At 43.6% G+C, this 13,410-nt stretch overlaps 1 protein-coding gene across 1 annotated transcript in view; it reads left to right on the forward strand.

Moving 5' to 3' along the window:
- The window catches only part of gatad2b (GATA zinc finger domain containing 2B), a 52,822-nt gene that overhangs the window by 20,472 nt on the left and 18,940 nt on the right, over positions 1 to 13,410 (forward strand). Inside the window, exon 2 of the mRNA XM_037092697.1 lies at positions 12,961 to 13,341. Within this exon, the coding sequence (XP_036948592.1) occupies positions 12,962 to 13,341 (380 nt within the window). The 5' untranslated portion in view covers position 12,961. The remainder of the gene's footprint in view (positions 1 to 12,960; positions 13,342 to 13,410) is intronic.

The raw sequence follows: 13,410 nt of genomic DNA on the forward strand, positions 1-13,410 counted from the left end.
TCAGACGGGCAGAGTGGCACTGCTGTGGACAGGACACAAACCAGTGGTGACTTTATTCTTGCTGTTCTCAGTCACAAAGTTGCAGCAGCATCAATGAAACAGAGGTGGAGGGGGCCATGTGCTCCGGTCGTGTGTTATGCTGCTGTCAGTCTGCTGTCTCCAGCTACCTGGATATCAACACATAGCATATGATGCTGAGGCTGATTATGTTTTCTCACCACATGGGTCTGAGTGACAAGGGGCTGCTTAAACTGGCTCTTGGTTTCATTAGTCTTTTGATCAGTTGAATAATCCTGACTTCAGTTCATGAGGCCGTCTTCCTTTTCCACCTGCTGTCTGCTGAACCAGCTGTTCTGTCTGGGTCACCTTCTCACCTCCCATTATTGCTCCACCAGTTGCACTGGTTTGTATTTTCTTGCTAGTTGTCCGCACAGAACGCTGTGTACAACACCGAATGCTGCCAAGTTCTGTACTCATCCAGAGCCCTCCCTGTGTGTGTGTCTAACTCAACCTGGTTCTACACACTCGTCCTCTTTAAATGAGACAGCGGCCACAGGTAATTCTCTGAATGTTGGGAGTCTTAGTGTGTCATTTACTATTCATTAATTCACCAGAAAAATACATGGAATTGTATCCAACCATTACCAAATACAAGTTTCAGTTTCAGCTGTCGTCATGTCCACACACACCCTCAAACTGCCTCACCTGCCCATACATGCTCCCTTTCTATTAATCTCTCTCCTTCAGTCTCTCTTTTATCTTTTCTTATTGGGGAGTTATTGTTATCTTATTGTTCTGTCATTACATACATTTCCATATGATTCTGGTGAATCACACAGGGTCCACATTTATTTATTTTCATCTGTGATACCAGTTGTTGCTGGCCTGAAACCCAAACCGTTCCCAAACAACTGATTGAACAGGTCCTCAATCTTAGTGTGACTCGCTCACCTTGCTTGTTGTGCTTACCTGAGTTCATCATGGCAACAGCCTACGACCACGACTGTGGGCAGAGGTCGCACCAAATCTCACAAGTTGGTTCTTACGGTACCCACATCAATCCACATACATGTAGTCTGCGGGTGGCTGCACGCAGTGGACTGTGACCCAGTGCTGTGACGGCTGGGGTGTTACAGTCCCCTGGTGCTTGTCCACCTGGTCTGTGTCTGCATTGTCTTCAGTGCATTCCTTTTCCCCTTCTCTCTTTACCTACACATGAAAAAAAATTAATTGGATTTACTCAATTAGATAGTAGACATTGGTGGCACACAGATCATTTGTTTTGGCAGAAACTCACAAAATTGTGTGAAAGCAACACAAACTATGTGTGCTCAATCACCACAAGTAATAAGTGTTGACCAAAAGTGGTTGAAATATGTTTTGATGAGGTAAATTAAACTCTTTGATCATTTTACTCCTACACAATTTCATCAGATCATTCCAACACAGTGGGCAAAAAAAATCAGCAGGTTAGAATTCATATTCCTCATTCATATTAGCAGCGATGTGTGCACCAACAATTGTGTGTTGTTGTTTTCAGAATGTACTCTTCATTCTTCTCATTAGCCATGGCTGCCAAAATGCTCTCTAGTATGTTGGCTGTCTATCCTCTTTTACAAATATCTACAGCAGCTTGTGAGGTTGTACATCTGGAATGCAGTGGATGGCGGCAATACACAAATTTAGCATTTATCTGAAATAACAGACATAAAAAGTGATTTAGTAAGGCATTTCAGCTTGCAAACATTTGATAACTTTGTCATTATGACAATAACTCAAAACAACAATTATTTTTTTGATTGATTTTTGTATTTTTTTCCAAACTGCTTGGTGACACTTTGAGAAATTGGAATAATTTTACCTAAGATTCCCATCTAATTAATTATCAACCACCTTTAGGTCCACAACGAATCCTCTGACACAGGAGAGAAAGTGGTGCAGTCAGTAACGATCCTTTGCTTGGTTATTGCGCCTGTTTTTCCGAAGGGGCGTCTTTCTAATTTGAACAAAACATAACTCCTTTGACTCATTTCAGCCTGATTGAGACTGGTAGAAATACCTCAAAATTAAACTAATTCTACAAGATTAAGACATGTCTGACAGAGGGAGATAAATCAATGTGTAATATTTACTAAATGCATGTTTGGAAATTCACCACACCCCTATGTCCCTTTTTTAAGTGTAGTAGCTTTATTTCTGCTGGAGCAGTTCCCCTCTGAAATTCACACTAATGTCCTCTGATCATACATACCATTAAAACCACTTGCTTCACATTGTGCGGGTCAGCCTCATGTTGCCAGGGCAGCTCTGACCCGCTGAGGCATGGACACTGGACCTCTGGAGGTGTCCTGTGGTGTGTGGTACCAGGGCGTAAGAGGTAGATCCTTTGAGTCTTGTGGGTGGTGATGTTGTTTTGTCAGCGAAGTGGGTCTCCAATCAAATCTGGGCTGTGAAAATAACCACATGAGTTCATTACCTCCTTGACTCGATTCTTACCAGTTTTTTGCTGGTGAAAATAACAGGAGTGCATATGTTGAGATATATGCCATATTATTAATGCAATAATAGAGGGTCTCTGGTAGAGCTGCCCCAAACGATTATTTTTCAAACGATTAATTTGGCGATTATTTTATCGGTTAGTCGTCTAATCTAACAATTAATTTAACATTACATGACCAAACAAAAGTAACATAGTAACTGTAACTGTCGTAGGTAACTTATATGAGGAAAAAAGACCGCAGTTGTAGGCAGAGCGGTGTCTGTCCTCCCGCCTTTCCTACCGACTCTTCGTCACATTTCTGCCCGAAAAACACCGTCTGTCACTGGCAATACACTTTAAGTCACTCAAATGGTTGTGTTGATAGAAATCACCACGATGGTCAGCCCTCCCGACCGAGACCTCAGTGAACTTTCCCCAGAAAACAGCCTCCGTCCCCGCAAGTGACAAAGTCACGCAGCAACCTGTTTACTTATGGCGATTATGAAATGATGTAATTTAGCACAAAAAACGTAACTCTTTCACTTTCTCGGATGTTTAGGGGGCCAGGTTCTCAATCACTACACATCATAAACAGTCCGCGGGTTTAGATTTACAGGGGGGACACCTGGAAAACACACCAACATCATCATTATGGTGTCACATCTCTTTAGGAGCCACGGCGCAGCTTTCTGTGTGAATTACACGGCGGTTCGTCATTACTCCAGCGGTGCTTCGCTCTGTGTGAATGACCAACAGCGGAGAACTGACGAACTGCCGCTGCGGCGTTAATACAGCGTCTCTGTGTAAGAGCGGCTATTCTCAGCTCCGTGGGTACTACCACTTCCTGTTTGGGATGACGCGTCGATGCAGATTATCAATGTTGATGAATTTCTGTCGTCAATTATGTCAATTATGTCGACTATGTCGCCTACATCAACGCGTCGCCCTAGTCTCTGGAGAAAAACACACTTTTTAGTTGGTCTTCACTTGAGCTTCATGTGTGAGGGGAGGGGAAATTACAGGGGATTCCTTTTGTGTTTGTGAGACTATTATTATTTATTTATTGAGTACTTGTGATAACTTTCACATCCACATATATTACACAGATATATAAAACAGAAGCATAAACAGTCTGAGGTAGATGATAATGGCATGTACTTATATTGCACACACAACCTATGTGTTGTGACTTTTATTGAAGTAAACCAACTCTCTGGGGCCTTGTTGTAGTGAAAGCACCATGTGGCAATGATTGAGACTATGACTGGATCCTATCTGCGCAAGATAGATGTGCAGATGGTAGAAAATGGTGACCAGTGAGACAGCAATTTTCTGTTTTTAGTTTGTTTTTGTAATTTGTTGTTCATAATATAGCACTATCAGGGTCAACGTAGGGTGCGTCCCCTGAATGCATCAATAGTGAGCACACAGATTGCATTGTACTGAGATACTCAACGTTATTTACTTGGCCTGTCAGTGGTTTCAATGTTGTGGCTGGTCTTTGTATATAAATATGAACCCAACCAATATATCAGTCTGCAGATATCACTTGCTGATATTATTACACGCATCACACACATATCTGCAGGGTTCTCCCCAGGCGGTGGAACAACGGCACTGCGCCACTATACTGCTAGCTCAGCGCCACTATACTCATTTTCAATGTTAGCTGCTTATTAGCGGGCGACGTGACGAGCGAGTGTCCGTCCCCCAGCTGACGGCGAGGAGCGCCCAAGACAACTGTTGGGCATTACTTAATTTAATTAGAAGTGAGTTTTATTCTTTCAATACACTGATGCAACTGGTCAACTAAATGTATTGGTGAACTGTAACATTTCCTGCCTCCTTTACATGTTTGTCAAACACACACAAGAATGTGGGCATATATATTGATATTGGATCTTGCTAAATATTGGCCCCAAAAATCCAGAATTGGTCAGGATACTATTGTATGTAGCCTCCATTTATTGTCATTTGAGTTCCTTTTGTTTTTGAATAATGCATTTGTTTCTGCACTGTTGGAATGCAGCTGAAAGCATATACATATAATTTACATAACTTCTGTTTCTGGTGGCCCACAATGAATAAGTATTAAATTTGTTGAACAGTAATCACCACTAAGCTGCTGAGGTGCAATTGATATGATCACAAACACAACATACAGACAAAACAGACGTACAGGTTAATGTCAGCAGCTATGCTCTGAGATCGGCCCAACTGACATTAAAAAAGAGCGATGACGGAGAAAGTTAGAAGCCAAATACAGCCAAAACACATCTGCTAAATGAGCTGCTGTGTTTGTGCTGTGAAACATGACAAAAAATGTTTTTAATTACTGTGAACCTTACTATAAATGTGAACATTAGAACACAGCTGCATGCCCGTGCATACAGTCTGATGTTACTGAGTTCAGAGCTTCCTGCTGTTCACCCTATGTGACCCCAGCACAAAGCCCAACCATACACATAGCCTAAAGCTCAGCACTGCCATGATTAACATGACCTACATGCCAGCAGTAAGAACCGCTGATGGCTGCCCTCACAGTATTCTATAAAATGCGACCTGCTAATGTGGACTGCGCATCTCACATCTCAGAGAATCTTGTTAGGATTTTCAACGGCAACCATTTCTTCGTCTCTTTCATCTAAACGTTACAGTGAATCTCCTCTGTGGTCTCTTGAATAGTCCACCTGATGGTATGAATGAATCCGACCTGAGGTGAGACACACCACGATAAAGATACTAGCTCCTCATCATGTTTTACAAGTGAGTTTTTTCTACGTGTCTATGTTTTCTTCTTTTAACAATGAATTTGTAGAAGGGCTGCCATTAGTAGTTGAATAATGAAATGCATTATAGCACAAGGACCGTGTTGTTTTTGAAGATGTTTGACATCAGTGACAAGAGGTCCATCAGGGCCCCAAGCAGGTAATTCATGCGTTGCATAAACCAAAATAAACATCCAGATCTTCATAAGTTTGTGACATACACACTCTAAATTTTGTTAGAAAATCAGAATGCATCAGTGCTAAATAAATGAATGCCAAAGTGAAAGAGTGAAGTCAGAAAAGTTTTCTGATTTGGATCAAGAAGTATCTGATCCAAGAATGGGACAAAAAGCCAATGAATGCAACCAAAATAAGTCCACTGTATCAATACTCATGCTCAGAAAGTCTTAAAGTTTTAAGACCTAGCACTGGGAGCTGGCATACAAGACAGGAGACCATTTTTATTGCTTTTTTTATGCTTGCCTTGGAGCAATCACCCCACTCTACACAATCTCCTTTTTTTCTGTTAAATCTTGTATCTATCAGTATAGTCCGGATAAAGGTTTAACTTTAACAGAAACGTCTGTTGCCAACCTCTGGCAAAGTGCTTATCATGCACAAGTGCACTTATGTTGTGGATTACTTTTCTAACTTGAATTCTGTATCTCTACTTGTAACCCTCTTGAATGCTATCACCAAAAATATACCGTAACAGCTGCTGCCATTGCAACCTCCAGAGTTGAAAAATCTCATCTGTGAAAAACACCAGCCACTGTGCAATGTTTCGATGTGTGATCAGCCTTCGTATTCATTAATCTGTTAAACGAACTCCTCTTCCACAATCATATTTGATGTAGCACAAGCGCTTTAAACATCATGGCCCACCAATACAACATTTGTTTGTTTTAATGCAGGGCTACTTGTAGTCTAAATTCCAGCTTAGTAACTGGCAAAAGTAACTTTACCATTGCTACCTCTGCCCAGAAAACAACAGTCTTCATGCCTCCACTCTGGTGAAGGCCATGGCCGAATCCATTATGGCGGATCCACTGTCTATACGTCCATCCCATTCTTGTGAATGTGATATATTAGGAATGCCAGGAGGGAATTTATTCAAATTTGGCATAAACATACACATTTGCCATTTTTCCATTACATCTGCTGTTCTGACCCTACTTGGTTTGACTGGGTGTGGCACCCCAACACGTTTAATTTACTATAACTTCTTAACAATAAAAGCCCCCCATTGTTTAGTCATTTAGGGCACACTCACACTTGGCCCAGTTGCTCCGTACTGTGCAGAAACACGATTGTCCCTCCTCCCCAACCCCCCGTTTGCCTGCGCTCACATTGTTCCGGCCTCAGCCGGACCTGAGCAGAGTTACCTATTATACCGAGAGCTGAACTCTTTCAGAAACATCTCTCTCTCAGGTTTTGTGCACAAACATGAGTTGAGTATCGAGGTATCAAGGTGTTGAGGAGACAGGTGCTTGTTATGGGTTGGCTGGAGTCGGCACAGCTTGCAGGCCTACAAGCAGGGCAGCCGCGGCTTGGCCCCACTCCAGAGCAGGTCCATCGCTGGTGAACTTGTCACAGTAGAACTGGTGTTGGAAAAGCAAATCAGTGTGGCCCAGTTTGCCTCGGCAAGGCCAAAAGTGCCAGTGGAAAAATGGCAGTTTGTGACAGCATTTTACACAAATGTCTAGCAGGCTAAAATGATGAAGTGATTACATTTTACATCAAAAGGTCAACATTTTTCTGGGCCTCATACAACCCCATAACTCAGGAACAGAAGGGAGATTGTGACTATATTTCACATTTGATCAGAAACTGAATTGGTGACACTGCCCACCTGGAAACTGTACACGGATGAACATGTGTGTCTGAAGCCGCCGTGTTTTACAATGTGTAGAATCAGCTTTAATGATTGTGTAGTGAACACAAGGAAAAGACTGTTTGGTTTTGTTTTAGTAAACGTACACACTAACAGATATACAGCAGTGGTCCAACACAAGCTCATTGATTTTGTTGATGTTGATCTTCAGTGATTGTCGTTGCACCATGTAATGAAGCTCAGTCCTCTGTACTCTGTATGAATAGTCTCTAAGTGAAGATAACATGTTTCTGACTGTAAATTATTCACTGGAATCAAATCAATGTTAGTATAGTGACAACTTCCATTTCCCTGAAAATGTACACCAAATAAAGCATCAACTGCCATACAACTGAGAGGAGGTCACGCTTGTCTTAGTCACTAGGTTTTAAAAGAAAATCTGGCATTAAATCGGAAAAATTGATAACGTAAATCCAAAACAGTCTGAGAGAATAATTAAGCAGGTAGGCTTTCCTTACATGACATTGATTTGGGGTCCAGGGTCCTGCCAGTTTGGTATCATGGACGCCATTTTGCACCTATCACCACCATTTTGATGATGGGATTAATGGCACAAATGGATGCGGTTGGTGACTCACAGCACTGGATCAGTAGTTGCACTTTTTTTTTTATCTTCAGGTAGAGGTGGGAATTCATAGCTGACACATCTGGCCCCTGCGCCTCAGTGATAAGACTGATGTCCACCAATGAATCAAACTGTTGAAAAATGAGCACTTCCCCCGGTCGCGTGGAGTCCAGGAACAGGAGAAGGTGGAGGTGGTGGAGAGAGACAGAAGGCGGACTGGGAGGAGCGTAGTTGCATCAGCCAAATGAATTGTCATGACCGAGATCATACCTGAAATGAGCCGCAGATTGCTCAGTGCAGTTGCAAATGGCCTGATTGCCATTACACTCAGTCAGCTGACAGTGGTGTTAACCTGGTGGACAGCCACACAGGACAGGATGGGTGGAGGCTCTTTGCTGTGCACATACAGGAGGAGTCTGAGTGTGACGGCAGGCCACTGGTTTAATTCTGAGGAGGACATTTTAGCAGCAGCCATCTGATCGACAGCTCCATGCATAAAGAAGTGTGTGTGTGTGTGTGTGTGTGTGTGTGTGTGTGTTGGGGGATGGGAGGAGGGAATTAAGAGTTGGCATTATGTCAGGAGAGAGCTGCCATCTCTGCCTCCTTTCTAGCCCTGCACACACAGCCTACACACAAAGAACGAGGATAGCGCAAGATGAAAAAAAAAAAAAAAAAAAAATCCCTCCGCTCTGAGTGTATCTTGGCTGTGTCACTCCTTTATTACCCCCTGTATATACACACACGCCCATGCACACATGCCTACACAGACTGCACAGCCACTCATGATTGGCCGGTATAATATGAACAAATGAAGCCCTCAGCTCTGGCTACATTTAAGGGGCCCCTGAAAGTAAGCATGTGTTTATTTTTACAGTGAAAGAGGGGGGAGGCAAAGACGGAGGGTTTGAGGAATTGGGGGAGGGTAGAGGAGTAGGGAGGGGTTTCTTTGTGGTACTGTACAGCTGGAGCAGGAGAGGGGGTTACAAAATCCTGCCTTCTGTTGGAATGCTGTGCTGTACATCGATGTCTGGACACTGTCTATATGCTGGTTTATGACAGAGGGCTTCTTCTTGGGTAGTCCATGCCGTGGTCGCATCATGTTACCAGCATGAGGATACTTTTGTCCGATTTTTGATGAAGATAACTACCTGTCCAACTTGGTGTTGGCTTTAAGAAAAGTGTGCTGTGGGCTCCAGGTGGAGCTGCGTTCGCCCTCCATCATCCTCCACCCTGTTCTTTCTACCTCTCCCTCGCCATGTCTCTTTTTCTTTTTCTTTTCCTTTATTGCATTGGCCTGGCAGAGTGCCCAAAGCGAGAGGGGTGGGGTGGGTGGCGGTGGGAGGGATTATGGGAGGGGGGGGTGTGGTTGAGGAGAAAGAGGGAGAAAGAGTGTGTGGCTTGTGTAGCAGCTGACTGAAACAGTCATTATATTATGTAAAGGCAGTCGGCGGCGGCAGTGGCTGGGGGGATGGGGAGGGTGTTGGGTGCCAGTTACTGACGCGCAGCACAAGGCCAACCCTGATTGGCTCATCAGCGCCATTCTCAGCGGTGCTCTCTGGCTCATTAAAGGTGGAGGCTCGGCCGAGAGGTTGCAGGAGCTGCTTGTGTTTTTCTCTCAGCAAATGGAGGCGACGACTGGGCTCCGCAGCTGCGTCACAAATTAATTAGAGAAGAAGAAGTGGAGGGGAGGGCCATATTGTGCGATCATTAAGACTCCTCCCTGTATTAAAGAGTCTGCTGTAGATGTGAGGGGGATAACAGAGACGTTACAGGAGCACAGAATGAACAGATTAGAGCGGTGGCAGCCACAGCACCATGATACAATAGATGAGGGGAAACGATAGAACGACACCAGCAGGAATAATCTGCTAATAGGAAGCTGATTAAGTGATAACGAGGCCAATTAAATCTTTGTCTGAATTACAGTCACTGACACTCTGGCGTACATGACATTTTTGCCAAATGGAGTGTGGGTCCAGGTGTTGAGAATGTCGGGTGCAGTGCTGGAAATGAAAGCATCCATTTGCATATTCTCTGGCTAGAGACACGATGTACCGTCTTTCATGATGGAGGAGAAGCTGTAGATTTAGGTGTTCACAAATTGACAGCTGACAGCTTCCAATCACACAGCAGCAAACAGTCAAACATGTCAGACAGAAAAAACAGAGTCCATGAGTACAAATCAACTTTCCTAATCCTGTGGTTTCATGATGGATTTTTACCCAAACTGCGCACGTTTCCTATAATATGAATTGTTCATAATTTGTAGAAAATGGTCCAGAACATCAAATCACTGTTGCATGACGTGTCTGGTTATAAATGGCTAGGCTTCCCTCATATCCATTTGTTTGCTGATTGTGTGGTTTGTCGTCAGGATTACACAAAAACTACTGAACAGATTTCCACGAAACGTAGATGGAGGATGGGTATCGGCTCCGAACAGACCCCATTACCTTTTGGTTTTGATCCTGATAATGGGACAGATGCAGGAATTTTCATCTCACTTTCTTTAACTTTAACTCTTCATTGTGTGATTGGACCTTTTTCTACTAATCTCTTAATTTGTCAGGGGAAAATGCATGGAAAATATCACGTGGACTTGTACCATTTGATGTGCGTCCAAGTAAAAATCTTGATCCAGCAGATTTAAATGTTTTGGACTGGATTAGGCAATTTGAATTAAAGGGAACTGTAGGGCCTTGGCGGAGTGATGCGCTTTACTGTGCCATTCTTGCCGAAATATACATTTCTAAATAGATGCCAGAGAAATTATCTGTTTTGTGTCATGATTTCAAATTTCCCTTGGGATCAATAAAATACCTATCTGTCTATGATTTGTCTTAAAATGTGTCTTAATGTGAACATTGTCTTTTAGCACTCTTTCTAGGTTCAAAGACTGAACAAAGATTGAGATGACACTAGTCACCACTGAGCCAGCTCAGACCTGGTATCAACATCCGTCCTGAGTGATCCAGCCACATTGTTTCAGTTCACATCTGACATGAACATTCATCTCCACATTCGCTGAGTGACCACCTGTGATCAGATGTCACTTCTGTGCTCTATATTATTAGCGTCAATAAAATGTTGTCTTCCATAAATTGAGTGTAAATGGGGAAACCAGTTGAAACTGTTTTCAAACAGCTGCTAAATCTTGTCAGGAATGAAGTACTTTAGACACAGAAGCAGACAGGCTGCCACCGACTGACACTTTTTGCAAGGAAACAAACAACTTCATGTTTCGATTTAATACTGAATTAACAACAGGGCACCTATGATTTATAATTTGTCATAGCTGTTTCACAAAGTTTCTCCTCACTCAACAACTCTTAAAATCTTACCATTTGTTAAGGGAGTCTGGTGTTGGATCAGTTGAAACAGGCAATGTGTTCACAAACATCCGCTGCTAAAATTGACAGGTTAAGACCCCATGAAAATCCTTCCTCTTCCCCTTTTTCCCCTTCTCTTCCTTCTCTTTCTTCTTGTTTCACAGAGGACGTCAGTTGAGTAAGTGCTCTTACAGTGCGGTCCAGGGACACATGTCCGTACACACTGCTAAAAGAATGTGGCAACATGCATCCCGGACCACCTCTGAATTTGGTCTGAGTGATTTGCCTCCTCGGTGCTTCTTGATGGCATTCACAGTTGTACTTTAAGCTGTCCACTTGTGACCAGATCACTCATAGCGATAGCAGATCTGAATCGGGCCTCTAATTCAGTGCCCATTGTTCTTTGGAGCTGTAGGTTTTGAGTAGTGTTCAATCCAACCACCAGCTATTATATCAGGCACAGTCTCCATTGGGCAAGAAGTATTATATAAACGCTGACCTCTGCAAAGAAGATGTGAACAGGCTGATTTATTGAGACAAGTCTCTTTGCTTGCCATGGAAATGGAGGGGAGGTAAAGCAGTGAGCATTTCTAATGACACTATTTCAGGTGTTGGCCACACACGCAACTTGCTCTGGTAACAGGCATTGACAGCTTTGCAGCAGTGGTTTACCTGCACATTGTACTGTTCATTGGTTAGCACCATTAGAATCACTGTTAGGTTAGCTGCCTGTACACACGTCATGTCTGATGTTTAGGTGACAAATCTGTGCAAGATGCTAGTAAAATGCCATGTCCATTTTCTCCATATTGTCACTCGACGATAGTCACTTCCTAACATTGTTGTGGCTTTATGTCACTGTAATGCACTTTACCACATGTTATCAGTGTCTTCCTCATGCCAGAAGAATGTGCTGTGTTCACATGTTGAGGGTGACTGGAAATTCTAAACGACAAAACTGTAAAGGAAGTATTTGTTGCAGGATTATTCTGTTAGATTGCACTTTATTGTACAGATTTTCCCCTCTGTTGTGTCCACCCTTGTAGTATACATACACAGAGGAAAACTATTTGATGAGATTATTGTTGCGCAAAATGGTGCTACAAATAGAACCATAAAGCAGTAACTGCACAACTTAATCATCAGGAGTGATGAAGGACTGTGAGTCCAGAGACCCTGTTTCACTCACTGCATATACACTGTAAGCTTCCCAGAATGATCTGCAACATGTGCAGAGTTTCAAGTTTTTGATTTGAGACCGTTTTTGCTCTGTCATGTCCATGTCCAGCTCGTGCTCTGCTGCAGCTTCTTGATTGTTTCACTACACTGTCAGGCCTCATGCTGAAGCCAGTCGCATGACTGAGCTAATGTGCTCATAAGACTTGCATTGTTGTTGTCTTTACAGTAGTTTTCCTTACTGCTATGATTCACTTGGTAACACACGTATGCACTCACATAGAGGCATCAAACATTTCTCAAATGTATTTGTCCCTGTCAAGTACAGTGATCCAGGCTATTCTTAGCCTGCTGTATTTAACCCACTTCCATCTGAATGAGCTTACCGTCAGCTGCTCATATTGTCCGATTATTTATTTATCCCTGTTGCAACCTGGAATTCCACTGCACTGATTCCCAGGTCGATAGCGTTTGATTGGTTGGTTGGATTTTTTGGCTTTCCGTACTAACAGAGGAACATTACAGTGGTAATGCTGGCTGGTCTGTCTGTACATCCAGCAGGGCATTTCAACAAGAATGGACTTCATGGTCTGTAGAGGATTAGTCTTCTAATTAAGTATGCCAGCACTTTAAGCATCATTGAAAAATGTATTTGGTTGTTTGACTAAAATCCAGTTCGAGATCCTTGTAGTTGATGTTTGGTGTCGCCCTGCTAACACTTCTGTTCCCCCCCCCCCCGCCCCTTCCAGGATGGAGCGGATGTCTGAGGAGGCGCTGAGGCTTAACCTGCTGAAGCGAGGCCTGGAGTCACCCACTGAGCGAGAGGAGGCCCTGGCCAAGCGCCTCAAAATGGAGGGCCACGAGGCTATGGAGCGCCTCAAGATGCTGGCACTACTTAAACGCAAGGACCTAGCTGACCTCGCAGCCCTGGAGGTGGCGGGGCCCCTGGGGGACGGGAAGGGCCCTGGGGCCAGCTCTCTCCACCACCAGAGCCTAATGAGTGCTGCCTATGAGGAGAAGCTGAATGGGAGTCTGAGGATGGGAGGCCACGGTGGCCATGTTGGACCCAGTAAGAATGGGAAGGAGAACATCATGGATGAGCCTGTGGATATGAGCGCCGGGAGACGATGGTGAGTATAAAGTCTGTCTCCATTAAAAACCCAAGAGCTAAACATGACCACTGTTCATTCTGGGATGGA

The sequence above is a fragment of the Acanthopagrus latus genome, chromosome 3 (genome assembly GCF_904848185.1).
Source record: "Acanthopagrus latus isolate v.2019 chromosome 3, fAcaLat1.1, whole genome shotgun sequence".
Classification (NCBI taxonomy): domain Eukaryota; kingdom Metazoa; phylum Chordata; class Actinopteri; order Spariformes; family Sparidae; genus Acanthopagrus; species Acanthopagrus latus.